Source organism: Poecilia mexicana, unplaced genomic scaffold, assembly GCF_051168715.1.
Source record: "Poecilia mexicana isolate PSO_F unplaced genomic scaffold, ASM5116871v1 scaffold_16, whole genome shotgun sequence".
Taxonomy (NCBI): Eukaryota; Metazoa; Chordata; class Actinopteri; order Cyprinodontiformes; family Poeciliidae; genus Poecilia; species Poecilia mexicana.
Genome location: NW_028263385.1, coordinates 19,996,063 through 20,013,018, shown reverse-complemented (window position 1 = coordinate 20,013,018; position 16,956 = coordinate 19,996,063). Strand labels below are relative to the sequence as shown.

The 16,956-nt window shown below is 39.1% G+C and overlaps 1 protein-coding gene across 2 annotated transcripts in view; it reads right to left on the bottom strand.

Moving 5' to 3' along the window:
• ptprub (protein tyrosine phosphatase receptor type Ub) overlaps positions 1-16,956 on the bottom strand; it is a 224,870-nt gene that overhangs the window by 46,671 nt on the left and 161,243 nt on the right. For both annotated transcript variants that reach the window (XM_014990707.2, XM_014990709.2), the window contains exons 10-14: positions 16,498-16,699; positions 12,749-12,851; positions 12,402-12,669; positions 5,591-5,627; positions 87-225 (exon numbers count right to left, since the gene is read on the bottom strand). In XM_014990707.2, coding sequence (XP_014846193.2) covers positions 87-225; positions 5,591-5,627; positions 12,402-12,669; positions 12,749-12,851; positions 16,498-16,699 — 749 coding nt within the window. The remainder of the gene's footprint in view (positions 1-86; positions 226-5,590; positions 5,628-12,401; positions 12,670-12,748; positions 12,852-16,497; positions 16,700-16,956) is intronic.

Genomic DNA, 16,956 nt, shown 5'->3' with positions numbered 1-16,956 from the left:
AATGAAGAGATGCGGCAGATGCGGCATGACTGAGCAAAATGAGGCGTGTTTGTCTTGCATGGAACAAGTCATATAGGAGCATTTACCCTTTCTTAATGATGATGATAACAGCGCCGAGCAGGAGGATCAGGATCACCAGGCCTCCGACGCACACGCCGAGGATCAGCCCCATCTCTTCAGAGTGCTGAGACACCTCCAGAGCTCTCTGGTGATCCTTGCAGGCGACTGGAAGCGAGAACATAAAAGCAAAGAAATAACAAGAAGGCATACGGTAAGATTTGGACGAAACACTCTCACGAGGCTGTCATTTATGTACAAATGTGTCTTTTGTTAGAAAAAAAAAGGAAGCGTATTTTCTAACAATCCAAATTGGTCTCTTCGTCTTAGTGATAATTTCCTGTGAAAATAACTGACAAAAAAATGAAATGCCTTCAGTATAATAGACAATGCAGCAAACCTGGCATTTCTACAGAAATACACAATTGTGAAAAATATTTCAACTATAACTTATTCTTTTAAATTTTGTATTCAAAGATCCAGGCTTTTCTTTTTTTTTTTTTGTGCCATTTTGATCAATAGTTGTTAAAAAGAGGTTTCTCAAAATAGTTAGTTTTTCTTGGTTTCGGTTGTTTTTTTTACTTATTTTCTGTCAACAGGACAACTTTGAGCAGTGGCAAAAAAAAAACGAAACATGAACACAAAGATTAAATCAGTGCTGTATCTATAAAAAACAATTACTTTTAAAAATGTGTTGTTGCTTTTATTTGGCTAAATACGTGATTTGCTCTCACTAGGAAAGAATACTATTGTCTACTGTATAGCCATAAGAGTCCATCTTAATAAATTGGAATATTATAAAAACATAAATCTCTTTCATTAATTCGCATTAATATTACTATGTTCGTGTTTGTTTTTTTGTTTTTTCATAAAAAATGGACATAAAGACAATTGGAAAAAAGGTATTTTTACAGAGAAACGTCGCTCTGCTGAGAGGTATGTTTGTACTCTGCACAGTATCCACACTCTTTGGACTTGTCTTGTAATTTACTGCATCAGTGCGGTGCAGCATGGAGTTTCTCAGCCTCTGGCTTCGCTGGAGTGTTATAGAAGCCCAGGTTGCTTTAATGATGGGCTTCAGCTTGCCTAGACAACGTTACTTAAATTTTGTATTGGGTTTAGGTCAGTTTAAAGGCTTTCAACTAACAGTGATAAAATAGTCTTAAAGCCAGGAATTAGTACAGTTGGCAGTGTGGGCAGGGACAAACTCCTGCTGAAAAATAAAATTAGAATGTCTTGTCAGCAGGGGGAAGCATTAGGAGCTCTAAAAATGTCTGAACTGGATAGCTGCACTGACTTTACACCGGATAAAACGCAGGGGGCCAACATCAAAACTACTGCTGATTGCTGACCTCAAGCAAATTGGATTCTGTGGCTCCCCACTGTCCCTTGCGACTCTGAGGTGTTGATTTCTACATTGAATTAAAAATGTACTTTTTTCCAAAAGAAGGAATTTAAACTGCTGAGCAGCAGACCACTACTTGAGAGGCCCATGTGAGACGCTTCTGATTTAATCTTCTCTGGTTCTGGTTTAGCACAAGGAACATGGCTGTTGTAGCTCATGTCCTGTTTACATCTGACTCTAGCTGCAGTCCACCTAATGTGACTCTTCCCAAAGTTTTGAATGAGCTTTGCTGCACAGGTCACTTTAGGCTGTGGTGGCCACTGTTTCTGCCACACTGCTGGGTAAAACTAATCATTGTTTTATCATTTTATTTGAGTGTTTTATCTAAACGTGTTCAGTTCCCCAACTGGCTCTGACCAGTTATTCTTTAAGGTTCTTTCTTTATCTATAACGTGATTTCCTACTCAAGGGGTCCATCTGTTTTGTTATCTCAGCATTGTTCCACTGAAGAAGGTCTTCATAATAAAAGCCAATTTCCAAGCAGAGTTGAGCAGAGCTCACCAATCTTTGATCCTGAGTTAGAGGTTGTGGATCGCTCCCTTTGCAAAGGAAGCCATAAAAACCTCATTGGTCTTTGTGTCTGGTTTTTTACAGGTCTTGAGCTAATTTTAAAAACCCCAACACACACTTTTTCCTTCCACTCAATTATTACAGTTGGGTACATAACTCTGAAAACCGAAAAGAAATCACCTTTTCTGGTTTACTCTCTGAAAGAAATATGCCACTGGTTACTGGCTGGACCTGTTTTTCTCAACATTGCATTGGTCCTAACATGACCATAACGAAACATCTCTGTATAAACAATTCTTATAGTTGAAGTGCGAAACATACAATGAAACTTTAAAGGTGACTTTTAAGCAGAAAATGAATTAAATATAGCATTCCCAGTCAAAATAATCTACTCAGGCCTGCAGCATAATCTCAAGGTGCCCTGGTGTCTGTTAGCCAATGAAAAGGTCATTATCATAATAGCAGGTTATTCATTTCTCTACCGTAAAGCTTCATACTTATGTAAATGGAGCTGAGCAGAGGGGCTGCCTTTGTCTTGTTATAGGGGCCCACTGATCTAGTTTTTTTTTTTTTTTCTCCTCCCTACTGCCAGCCTGTCCTCCAGGCTTTGACAGCCCTGAAACCAGCCCTTCTGATCCCATTGGAACAGCTCAAACTATCTGGAGAGCAGGAGAAAGTCAGAGCACGCCTGGGGATAGAGTGCTATCTCACAGTGTGCTGAGGGCGGGGGGGGAATCAGATCTAGGGCAGGGACAATGAAAATACAGCCATCCTTTAGCCCAACTATCAGCAGCCAAGGGCAGTGCTTTTGAACCCTCATCCCAAATAAAGATGAAAGTAGTACAGTATCATTTCATTACTTGTCAGGGTTTTTAATAAATGATGAGCGTCTGGCTTAGTGGAGTGGAGAAAATGAGCCACTGGTCTCATTTCAGGATAGCTTTTGTGTTGCCATGTTGCTCTGGATATGTCTGTGTCCCATTTATTGATAAAGCATTTAACAGGTGTTTTTCATATGCACCGGTGTTGGAAAACGTGGCTCCTGTAAACCAAAACACAAATAATTCAGCCCGTCAGAAAGCTGATCGGTTCGAAAACTCCTCGCAGTAACAGACTCTGTTTATTCCATTGTCTTTTCATTTAATATTACTCCGATAAAGGGATATACCGGTTAAAGATTTAGATGAGGAGCTGAGGAAAATCAATTTCAGTTCCACAATGTTTTGGACAGATAAGGCTGTTTTGTCATATTTAGCTTCAAAATTTCCATTAAGCCAAACAGGAGCATGAAATAGATTTCCGCATGAATCCAAGCACCTGCCTGCTGCCCCGTGGTGGAAATTGGCACTTAGAAAAGAAATGGAAGTCTATTGTTGTGTTGTGCCTGCCAGAGGATCCTTAATTAAACTGTCACCTGGAAGTTGAAATGTAATCTCCAGCTCTGTTATCCAAGCCAGAATCATTTGCCTCCACTTTACTGGTGATGGGCTGTTTGATAATAATGGCTCAGGACCTGATAATGCGGAGGCTATGTTAATGGTCGAGAAATCATTGAAAGCCAAAAAAAAAAAAAACTCCTGGAGCACCTTAGAACTGGAAATAAGCTTGAGCTTTCATGATTACAGCATGTTGGATTAATTTAGAAAGTAATGCTTGCAATATTTTTTACTAAATTTGCAATTTGCTCTGAGACCATTGGTCCTATATTTCTAAAGGATAGAGCATCCCAGTCATTTCTGTGGAGCAGCCTGAAAAGCCAACACTTCTCACATACAAAGTATAAATGTCAATGTTTTCCCATGTAATACATTTTCAATGTCATGCATAGTTTATTTCATCCATACATCCAACTGAATACTGTAAATTGATATCCACTTCATCACTGGGTATCATGGTGAGTTTTAACTGGCTGAAAAATAGCAAAAGCAAAATTGTCATGATTTCAGAGATTTAAGCACCATGACAATAATCAGAAAGTTTAGTTTTGATCTATAAAACGGTATTTTGTTATGATGTGGTTTCAATTACCAACAAGAGAATAAAGTATGTCTGTTTACAACAGATCGATAACACAAATAACCTTCTCCAGTTGCATGAATCCCGATTTATCATTTAACTGAGAAATAAATGTTTAGTATAGAAAGAGTAGTAAACGTGGAAAAGCATTTGATGAACTTCCAAGTATCAGTACTTGGTGCCTTGCAAGATTATTCATCCATTATTCAACTAAATCGCATTCTGTCACAATAAAACCACAACATTCTATATATTTTGTTGGGATTTTATGGGTCAGACTGAAATAAAGTTGCACATGATTGCAGAGTGAAACAAAAAGGATGCCTGCTTTCTTTTGTTCTTTTTTGACAAAAAAAAATGTCTGCACAGTGCAGCATACTCTTGTGTTCAGTTCCTTTTTTATTCTGATTGTTTAAAAAATGTATTACAACCATTTTTCTTCTTACCATTTCCTTCATGTCATAGATTTGATGATGTAATGGTTAGTCTAGTCATTTTGTACTTGGCCTTCAGTGATGCGAGCCTTGACTTGGACTTGCTCAGACTAAAATGTAATGCATCGGCCTACATGCAACCCCAGGAAATCAACTAAATCATAACAGTGCATTACTCATCTTGCTTTTAGATTATGTTCTCTTCTGTTTCCCGTCTTTTTATTAAAAAAAATTAATATCTTGCTGCACCACTGTTTTTTTTTTCCCCCCTTCTTTTTCGGCACTTTGTGTCAAAAAAAGGCAGGAGGCCTTCAGTTCAGCGTTCAGTTCTTTGCTGTAAGGAAGCATAATTAGCCGATGCTCGACTGAGTAGTGCGAGGCAGATGGAGTGAGAGGCGAGCTTTGCCTTTTGGCTTTATGCTTGAGGAGAGCCTCATCTCTCGTAATGTAGCCACAAAAGGAGTCCTTCTCAAAAAAAAAAAAGAAAAAAGAAAAAAGAGACAACCCTCTAAATCAATTGACTTACAAGGCTCCGCTTACTGTTGCAGCACTGATAACTATAAATACATGACTTTTATTCGCCATGATATGACAGCGTACTGTGGCACAGAGACTCTCCTGCCATCAGGACTTAGAGTCAATTTTTCTGCCCTTTTCATGTCTCTTTGAATCAAAACATGGAGGTGCAGAGGAGGAGGAAGGGGAGGAGGGGAGGGGGCAGCACTTTCTTATACTGATAGGCCAAGGTAGCTCCATCTGGAAGTTTTGATCTGGAGAACCCTTTTGGATGCACCGAGGTCAGAGCTCTCAGATGTAGCTATCTGGTGGGCTGCTGATGAGAACAAAGAGACTGGTTTGATGTGGTGTATCCCACTGTCTGCCCCCAAACAGGCAGGATGAAAGCCTGACCTCTAATCCCTCCCTGCTCGTTGCCCTTTTCTCTGGGGCCCACTGCTGAACAACAAGAAACCATCAGAGAAAATATGTCCGGATCCAAACCTTTGTACTTAAGAAAAGGGTAAACAACGGTGTAGCACACACGTAAAGTACACTACATCTTCGTGGTTTGTTCATGGCTTTTCGTGCTAAGATACACTGGCTTGCTAAAAGGTAGAAAGAATTAGCGGATAATATTCGCAGATTTAGAGAAAAACTTTGTTTGAATTACCTTTGCGAGCGATGCGGATGCAGTTAATTCTGGATTCCTGAAATGCAAAGAAAACACAGCCGTCAGTGGAGAGGCGTCACTTAGCATTTCACATGAAAAACAAATGATAGAAGAAAGTAGGACGGCATAAATCACATCGCTGAAGCACAGTATATTACCCTGAGAGTATGACGAAAGATAAAGACTAATTGATTGACATGAACGTGTGTTTCATCCAAAGGCAAGTAAACATAGTAGACAATACTGATCCTGATATGAAGTAAAAGTGCAAATTATCAAACAATATTAAAGTGAAATATCTAGAACCTGAGAGCTGTGGTGAAGTGTGTAAAGAAGATCATAGGGTTTTTTTTTTTCACTGAGGGAGAAAAGATGGGAGCTGAAATAAAGAGAGTGTAATTAAAAGGAGGGTTTCAGACCAGTGCCCCACGATGAAAACGAATTAATTTTATTCAGACTTCATCTGATGACATCTCAGCGTTATGAAAAGGACCTTTGTCAAATAACTCTAATGAGATCCAAGACTGTAATCCAATTCCATCCTGCACCCCCCATGGAGGAGATTTATTATCAAATTAAAATTTACAGATGCCAATTCAGGCACTGTGGGACAATTATAGCAATTTTTGCCTATTTGGAAAGAAGCAAAAAAAAAAAAAAATAGATTTTCTTAAACTCTGGTTAAATTGCCCTTTTAAATTGCCATTGCTGATGGCCACTTCAAACATGCTTATAATTCAGCGTTTTAATCTGCTCGTCTACAGCTGCCATGCTGAGAGCCAGAAGTTTACATTGCTGTCAATGTCACTTTCATTTTAAGCTTTGAAATATTGAGTTTGAACCGTTTTGTGACCTGGAAAGACCAAATGATACACACATTTAATAAACTTTGAAAACAACAATCGGTTGCACAAGCTTTATTTTTTTCATACAGATTTTCTGTCATCCACATAAAAGATAAATGACAAATAAACTCAGGGTTTTAAAAAAATGTTCAGATGAGCCTGCTTGATTAGTCAAAAAACAAAACGATCAACATGAACAAGAAAAATGCTTTCTATGCCTAGATGAGTCAATTTGCACCAACGGTGGTAGTAGCATCATTCTGAGGGCCTGGTTTACTGGGGTTTACTTTGTAAAAGAAAAATGAACAAATTGCCAAATACCGAGTCAAAACTATGGAGTTTGTAAATGGATGTGGTTTTGGTTGATTGTCTTAAGTGAACACACAATTAAATCTGTATGTATAATTCTGATTCACTAGTGTAGAGAAAGAATAAATGAAAACTTCTGCACACAGGTCTTGTTTTTAATATTCACTAAAGATATTTCAATCTTAAAAAAAATGGCACAACTGAATAACAACACGGCCAAAATGACATCCTTTGCCATGATGAGTGTAAGAAAATGTTGTATCACATCTGTGTGTACTCTACCTGGCTCTCACATTTACAGCACAGCAAAACATGACTTTTCCAAAGGTTTTTGAAGAGAAGGTACCGCTTTTTATTGCATGATATTGCTCAATATGACTTTGTGATTCACCAGAGAATAACCCATGTCGTTCAAAATGTTAAAATAGGCTCATTATCTTCCACTTATACTGACGGTTCTATTTGTGTAAGACTGAATGCACTCCTGCTCAAAATCTTAGGACCGGAGAAAACGTTAAACGTTCATGCACTTCACACATCTGAAACAAGACCAAGTTTTAAGCTGAGCTTCAAAACACAAAAAGAAGAAACATGTCTTAATTGATCAAATGGCAGGAGCAAAGTTCATAGTCATCTTGATATAAAAGCAATGATGGCGCTAATATAGGTTTTCATAATTATGCAATCTTAAGATGTGTTTATCTGCTATTACATCTCCAAAGGACTGCTTTAAAATGCACATGTAGTGATAAATTATGCTGCACTTTATTTATATTTAAAACCATACAGAATTGAGTAAAGTATTTTATACATTATGGTTAAAAAAAAGTGTTACACAGAGAATAAGTATTTACTGTTCAAAGTTAAAGATATCAAGCATGAATATAAATTCTCAGGCCCCAGAGTTAGGATTTGCATTTAAAATTGTTGAAGCTTCTGTGGCATATTTCAACATCCCTTAATTTCTACAAATTAATAACCCTTTTAATTAATAATAATAATTAATTTTAGTTCTTTGAAAAGGCAACACTGAGCAGCTGAATTTGAGCTTTCAGTCCTGAATTATATAAAACAGTTTTCTTTTTCTTTCTTTTAAGAAAAAAAAATGACATTGATTCATCTAATTCTGCCTCCAAAGCAGCTGAGATCAGTCATACATTTAGTTATTACAAGCTTTGACCAACTAAGATACATACATTGTCAGCCGTTTGCTGCAGTAAACAAATAAGCTATTGTGATGGATGGAGGCAAATTCAGTAAAATGGGCACCTAAATCAATGCGCAAGAGCTCAGCAGAAGAGTAAACTGCCAAGGTCCAGACTGTCAAACATACATCACATGTCTCTGTGCGCAGTGCCAGTCATGCCAGAGGGGCTGCTGATTCCTGGCAGTTCTAAACACAAAACACAAATGCCAGAGCACAACACAGGGCTCCACGGCACACGGTTTGTGTGTGTGTCAGTGGGTAAAGCTGCAAAATAAAAGTTTAAGCGTTACAGATTGTGATGGTGTGGCCTACAAAGCAACAGTCTGTTACTGTTGTGAGCGATCAATTGCAGCAATTACACAAGCTTGACAGCTACTATGAGATGATAGTGGGGATGAAGTTAAAAATATTCTGGGTCAAATGCAACCAATGAAACTACTTGCAACACCACTAGTCTTTAAGAGGATTCACTGCGGCGTTTGGCCTCCATAAAGGTAAACAAAAAAAACACACACACACACAAATACTGAATTAATGAGCGCAATTAAGAGGCCTGGCAATTCATCTTGAATTTTAATGAAAAGGTTCAGACACAAAGACCTGAAGTGATTATTAAATCTGACATGTCAAAACAACGCTGGCGCACAGAACGCTGGATCAGAAATCAATTGTAGAAGATTTACACATTATTTTTTATGATGTTTCATTTTTAAATCAGGACCTCTGCTGCTGCAAGCAACTAACTGTCCGGTGGAAAACAGAGATGCACTGAAACGGATAAAAAAAAACCTAGCTTTTATGATTTGTGAATGCACCATATCTAAGTACTAACAGGTCTCGTTGGGACGGACGTTGTTGCTGCAGAAAAGTAGCTTGGCTGTTTTCAGTGCAACTTTGGCGCTTCGAAAAATACGAAACATTCTGAAAGCAACATGTATTTTCTATGCAAGGAAAATACGAGCAAGGAGGGAAACATGAGGAAACAACAAAGGCTGACCAATATCAGAAAAGCTGATCTGTTTGTCCTTTCAAACTTTTGCATCTCACTTTAAGGGCAAAGGTCAACTTACTTTACAGGAAATCCACACAAAGCTAATAGTTTTGGTCTGTTACTGTTTTCTTACTATAACAAACATACCAGTATTAGTTTGAAATGTAATTTTTTGTTTTCATTTTGTTTTGTTTGTTTTAAATTAGTAAAATGTCTTTTCACTGCAGAGCTGTAAAACTGAATTATATTTCCCACAACAAAAAATTGACTGACAAAATGTATTCTTAAGACTCTTGTATAGCTACAATAAATAAACTAAACCTTCAGTTTATTACAAATAGATGCTGTAGAAACACATGCATATTTTGTGAAATATTGCACTTGACAAATAGTGTTGAATCAACACAAAGGTAGTATTATGTTCTTTAGAGTCGGGTTTAATTTTGTTTTAATACAATAGAATACAATTCTGACTATTAGTCTTCATGGCGTTACTAGATATTTAGTAGGCGATAGTACAAATCAGAACTGGCTAAAATCTGTCGACAGACCAACTTTTTAAAAAAAAAATCTTATCAGTTGCTAATTTAATGTCATATAGGAAAATGTAATTATAAATATTTTTAAAATATACATTGGCCAACGCTTGAGGTGAAGCTTTTGATCCAACAAATTCAAAAGTGGAAGTTAGTTTAGCCTGAATTTTGTGAGCGCAGTGCTAAAATGTGAAAGGCCTGTAGAGTTTAGTTACACCTGGAGGATCAGCAGAACGATCCAAAACAACACCAGCCATTAAGCAATTGCTGGGACATTCCTGGTCCAAACAGACTCCATGAGCCAAACATCACCATCTGGCTCTAATAGACTGTTTCAGAAACACTCGAATGTGACTGCTGTCAGATCACTCTGTGAGGTGAAAAATGATGGCTCTCAAATGTTAATAACACTATTATCAGACAAAAATACCATGGAGCATGATTGGCTGGTTTGTTAGTAGTCTAATTACCCGGCTTACATGCTTTCTGAATCCATTTTACTTTGTGAATTTGTCACTTTTTTTTTTTTTTTTACTACTGCAGTTCATTTTGTTTGCAGGCTTGCTGTGACATGTCACCATTTATTTCCTTCTGTAACTTATAGGACAAGTAACAACCTGTTCTGTATACTTTCACTTCCATAAACCCTAAAACTTTGGAATGGCTTCTATTATTGGGAGGGGAATCATGAATTTTGATCTTTTTATTGAACACACATTGCGTATTGCGTACGCGCGTGTGTATGTGTTTTGTTCCGTACAGAGGATTGCTTCAGACCAGCAACAGCAAGATTTCAGCACTGAATGAAACTGTACGTTGCAGGATTTGAAACACTGGAGACAATGTTGGCTGTATGATTTGGCACCATGGGTCAAGAATGCTGGCCCCTCGCCAGGCCAAACAAAGCATAATCCCATCCGCTGGTAAAGCCAGGCGTCCCCAGTCTAATCCCATGCTTAGCAGGCTAGTTTTGTGAAGTGCTCACACTGCACTCTCCTCCATGTGCTTCTCCACTGAGTTGGAAACAGATGATACTGGAAGGGATGAGCCACCCAGCCCTATTTGTGGGACTTTATATTCCATACTCGACTCAAAAAGGAAAATATGGGAGCCATCAACAGACGAGACTCAAGAAGCCAAAACTGATACAAATAAAAAAGTTATTTATTGTGTCGTTTCTCTGCGACAGTCGTGGCCAAAGGTTTTGGCAGTGACACATATGTCACTTTTCAAATTCAGCTGATTTAGCTGAGACGGTGACAGTTCACACTGAGATGGATCTTAAATAATTACAAAGACATTTATTATCCCAAACAAAACACCTTAGAATGACAAAGAGTTTTGTCTATATTTAGACTAAATTATAATCTAAATTAGTTTCGCTTTAGCATTACGAGACCAACTAAACCCATCCCCACATTTAATTAGAAGATTGATTTTTCTACAGGAGTGTGAGATGGGCTTAAAAATCGCAGACATCCCAACCTACTTTCAGGGATCAATGTTCTCAAATGATTGGTATCAGGAGTACCTGACAAATCTCCACCTACAGCACCTTTTGTTGGTTTCCTGTCTGTGATTTAACAATGACAAAGTATGTTTTGTGTATGTATGGCTTAGAAAACTTTGCTATGGTTTGCATACAAGATTTTGCTGAACAGATGGGTTTTCTGTTCAGACTCACACCTCCACTTAATCCCCTCACCCCACACTTGGTTGCGCCCCTCAGTGTCTCTTGGCACAGCCAACTTTGGTGGAATTTTTTCAAAACTTGTCTGTGGCGGGATTGTGCTTTAACTTTGGGTTTAGTTCCACTTTAATGAGTTTGACTAGTATCAAGGACATGAAATCGGGAATCAGTTCTGCCAACAGTGACACAAAATACAGGATTACTTCTCATCAATGGGAATGGGCTTCCTCACTGTTCTCTCAAAGAAAGTGCTCATGAATAAAGTGTGGGAGGTAAAGAGCGACTTCCTTCAAAATTTTAGACAATATTTTAAAGCTTATTGACATTTCGGACCTGAAACCAGGAAACTTAACCCAGTCCGTCTGTAGTTAGCGCTCCTAAAATATGCAGGGAAAAGAAGTCAAACAAATTGAGACCTACACCAAGCACTGGTACGCAAGTCACAACGAGTCAGTGTTTGGCACACTTTGTACAGAAAAGATTGCAAAAACTATATGAGTGAATATATATATATATAAAAATGTGAAATGTTTAACTGTTCTTCACCAGAGCATAGAAAGAAAGTACATTTTTTAAATATGTTAAAGTGACATAACTCTTTACTGCCTTGCAACAAACACCTTTGTCCATCACAGTCAAGTTTCATAGACTACACATCTTAAAACACCAGCTTTCTACCTCTGTTTCTCTGCACCTTCACCCAATTATGTTTAAGTAATTGCCTTACAAATGTAGGAACTTTTCCTGTGATGAAATCTAGACAGGTAATGTGGCATCCCCCAAGGAACGTCTAGAGTATTTACCTGCTATAAAACAATGATGCAGGGAAGCAGCACTGAATTGGAACTGAAAAGTGCCTGGACTTTAGGTAATTTCAGCTAGTCAGAGGTCCTCTTTTCTGAATGCACATAATTCCCTTTTCAGAAATGTTTTGTTTCCGGAGAATCGAAAAACAGAGGGATGTAAACATTTGCAGCCTATTTTCAGACCAACAATTTCTCTAACAGCACAAATAATAATTTGGGGCGTTGTGATCTCAGACAATGCCAAGTGCCCTGCAGCTTTAACCACATAATTAGAGCTGCAAAACAAACAAACAAACAAACAAACAAAAAAAAACAGACTTATTCAAAAAGGCCCTTCAATGGAATAGCTTTAAACACTTATGTTTATAGGTTGGTGATCAAATACTGTCAGATCTGCAACATCTCTGGCCGGAGTTTCATCACTCACCCCTTTGAAGTTGCTCATTGCCTGGAAATAGACGAGGTAGCTTTTGCGCGGGTCCAGAGGTGTGTTCCAGTAGCCATTGTACGTGTGGTTGTCTCCGACAGTGAAGGCCTCTGGCAGGCTGCTGGGTGGCAGCTCGGCTGTGTAGTAGTGCGGCGTGCCTCGCGCCTGAGCCTCACCGTGAGACATGGGCAACGGGAAGCACTCCTGCAGCCCCAACTCCCTCTTCACTTTCTTCACAGTTTCCTCTTCAACCACCACCTGGTATGTGCTGGGAACAGAGTGGATATGAAACTTTAATAGACCATGGTATTAAAAGCACACGACATGTTCGTTTGAGGTGATCTTACCTGACCGGCGCTCCTCTGCCCTGCGCAGGGCGCAGCACCACAGTAATTGTATGATCTGTCTCACCCAGAGGTGACGGCATGTCTCCATAATCAAATGTAGGAGCTGGAAGCACACATAGCAGACACATTTAGGGTTTGGGTCTCAAAGACAACACATGCAGTCCCTATTTTTTTAGGGATTTTATGTGAGAGACCAAGAGAAAGTCTATAACTGAAAAAAGTGAAGTGCATGGAAAATGTGGATTTGCCAATTTTGCACTTTTTTTTTTTAAATGAACATCACATTTCTATTGAGGAGACTTCGATAATCCCAAATTAAAGCAAATGCAGCAAATTTCCTTCAAATATCACAATAAACAGTCAACATGTGTGATTTAATCTCTGTTTAAATGCGGGCGTTCTGATTTGTCAGAGTATATTCAAGAACAAACAGCGCAATACAGACACAAAACCAGGCCACTATTAGAACTGTGGAGAAGTTTAAAAAGGTTTAAAGAGGTCTTGAAATAGCTCTGAATATCCCACATTACACTGTTTTATCTGCCACCTGAAAAGAATGGCAGAATTACAAAAGTACCAAGACATGGCATTTTACCTAAACCAACAGGCCGAGCAAGGAGAACATTAATATGAGGAGCAGCCAAGAGGCCCATGGTTACTTTGGAAGCAGCTGCAGAGATTCACAGCTCAGATGAGAGAATCTGCAGACAGGAGCCAGGAGGAGCACCATTAGTCTTGCTTTCCAAAAATCTGCTCTCTGTGGAAGGGTTACAATATGGGAACCATTGTAAAAGGAAAACTATAATGTGCTCCTTTTGCTGCAAATATTTAGGAGACACAGCAAATGTGTGGAGGAAGCTGGTCTGATCAGATGAGAATATAAGTAGGCAAAACACTCTGTATAGCAGAAAACTAACACTACACATCAATCCTGAACCTTTCCTCCAGTAAAATATGATGGTGGCGACATCATGTTGTCCAGGTGTTTTTCTTCAGCAGGGACAAGGAAACTGGTTAGACTTGACAGGAAAATGGACTAAACTAGTTACAGGGGAATCCTGTAACCAAAGTAGATGACTTGAGACCGGGGCAGAGGGTTACATTAAAGCAGGACAACCTCCCTAAAAATACTGCCTGCGCTACAATGAAAAGGTTTGGATCAAAATCAATTTATGTTATTTAAATTTATGGCCAAGGCAAAGACTTGACTCACATATTTTACAAATAAGAACAGGCAAAAATATACTCTAGATTTGTAAAAGGCTCTTTTGCTGCAGTCCACTATGACTGCAGCAAAAGGTAGCTCTGTAATTATTCATTTGTGGAAGCTGAATACTTTTTCAAGATTTGTCCTCAGAAGAACTGAAAATTCTGTTTGCATTATGCATTATTTTGTGTCGACCTGTAACACAAAATCCAATTTAAATAAATTTAAGTTTCAGGTAGGTGACAAAATGTAAGAAAATCACAGGGGTATGAATACTACTGCAAGGCGCCGTAGAAGCAAATAAACTTGCCTTCACACTCCTCATTAAGGCAGTACTAATTCAACTGCACCTTCGACGTTTCACAACAACGACAATGATTTAGATCAGTAGTAGCAGAATGCCTACTCCTTTTTAGCATGGAGACACAACATTTATATAACACCAAACACCCACAATCTCATTTCAAGCACGATACTCGAATTCCCCTTCCAGTTGTCTTGGACACAGCGCCAATTAAAAATCACAGGAGTGAGGCTAAATTGAATGGCTTTCTCATTTGAAGGGATTTGGCTAAAGTCGCGCTCCTCCCCAGAGATGTTGTGGCACATTTCTCTTTAATATCAGCAGTCAATTAGTAAGGGGGAAGCAGAGCAAACTATTCATGAAGCATAGATAATTATCGAATTAAAAGGCAGTTTGCTAATACTGCGGCAGAATAGAGCTGACATCAATTACGGGCGGCGGCTTTAAAGAAAACCGTGTGTGTGTGTGTGTGTGTGTGTGTGTGTGTGTGTGTGTGTGTGTGTGTGTGTGTGTGTGTGTGTGTGTGTGTGTGTTTGTTGACGCTAAGGGAGCATGGCAGTAAAAAACAGTTTGAAGCCTGCTGCCAGGTCCAGTCTGTCTGAAGAATATTAGTGCATCAGCCACAGCGACGCACACCGCTGAATGTATAAGTGCGCCGGCCAATGAGGAAATGTGTGCAGTCAGGTATTGTGAGGTGGGGTGTTGTTTAAAGATGCTGACAGTAGTGGCTGCTGAAGGTGTTCAGTGTTTGCTAGCTGTCAGCGCAGATTTAGGAGACGCTCAGCGTAAGTGAATGTTCTGCACTGTGGGCCGCTGAAGCCGGAAGATGATGATCTGCAAAGACTTTTGAAGTCTATCCGTGGTCTGGGTTGGTGCCAGAAGTCTCTCTCGTAAGCATCCGACAGGCCAGAGTGGCGGGTTTAATCTATAACACACAACGTGAACCTACCTGCGAAGAGATATGGGCTAAAAAAAGAAAGGGAGGGTAAAACAGCGGGACTGCGGTGAGCTCCTCTGAGATGTAATCCCACTCTTTAGCTAGCGAGAATGCATCGTCAAAAGGAAACGGCAACAGAAAGGCTGAAATCCTACCACTAGTAATGGGCTCAGAGACTCCTGGAAGTGACATTCAGGTCTCACGAATGTGTCTGCTTTTTTCTTCATGCGCTGCACACAACACGCTTCCCTCTGAGGAGGTTCTCTGCCTTCTACGTGTTAATTTATATCCTGTGGACTGTGAGCTGACAGCGTCCCGCAAGTTTGGAGAAGTGATGAAATATGGCTCCTCCACTGTGGGAGCCGCAGTTTTACCTCAGTGAAGGAGAAACACAGAGGTCGAAAGAGACCAATCCCGAAGTCCTTACATGATGGCTAAGAACTTAGTGCAGAATATAAAGGCTACAAGATGGATGTTGTTGAAGCCAATAAACAAAGTGTTTTATAGTGTACTGTCGATGACCTATCTAGTGAAACAAGACTGACGCAAACAACAATAATTTAAATGTGGCTCCGATCTAAGGGATACATTTAAAAAGTTGTGCAATATTCAACATTTTTACAACCATTTTTCTCCTGAAATATGTTTTCTTTCTGGATTCACAAAGCATTTTTCACTAATACATGCAGAAGCAGTCCTACCCGTGAAATCCAGGAGATGTGAGCAATTTGCACCTGTTTCTTTCCACGCTGCAGTTGTCAGAAATGATGCAGAAAAATATTTTTACCTGTCGTTTGTCATAATAGCTTTCCTGGGGTCATTGACGTTCCTTTGCTTTATTCCCTTTCTTTAATTAACCGACAATACCGATCTGTGTGCCTTCACCCTTTCTTGTGCTCTTCTTTTCTGGTGTTGAAATACTTCAAAAATTGTATTTCTTTTTTTTTCAGCTAGGTAAGGAAATTTTTTTCATGCACTGTAAATTAAAAATGTTTCACAGGAAGGAAAATATTATTAAAGACAGACTTTAACTGCTGAAACTCAAATTTAAGCATTTTAAATGAATCGATAGCTAAATATGACGAGAACTGAAGTTAACAATGACATTCAAATAAAAAATGAAGACATATTTATTGCAAATCTCAAAAACTGATTGTAAAATGTCCTCTAAGTCCACAGTTTAAAATCAATGTATTTTTCATTTGTTGTCAACGGTGCAGGAAGCCAACAAAGTGTGCGTACCAAGGTGTACATAACTTGTATGCTATGAAACAGGGAATTGGTGAAATTGGTGTTTGTACCTGAGATGTTGGTGGTGATTTCGGTGAGGGCGGTCTGGCCAAAGCCCTTCGCCGTTCGTGCTCGAACAGAGATCAGGTAAGTCGTTCCCGGGTGGAGGTTGGAGAACATATGGTACGTCTCATTCTTGAGCTTAGACACGGTTCTTCTGGGTCCTGGGATGTTTATGCCTGGATCAGACGACTCGGTGCTCTGGTAGCTGATCTATTGGCAGGTGAGAAAACACAAGATGATTTCATTTAATTGGATAAGAACAAGTCACCTTGGCCCTGATTCTGAGCTGTGTTTGCAGACTTTGACAGATTTCATGTAAGACTATTAACTCACCCCTTGAAAGGCTCTATAGAAGTTACTCACTATGACTCACTCAATTAAGAAATAAATTAGCTTCTTAAATGGGTTGTGCTGATTAGGCCGGTGCAGTTTATAATTTCACATGAATAAGACCTAATTGACATTGC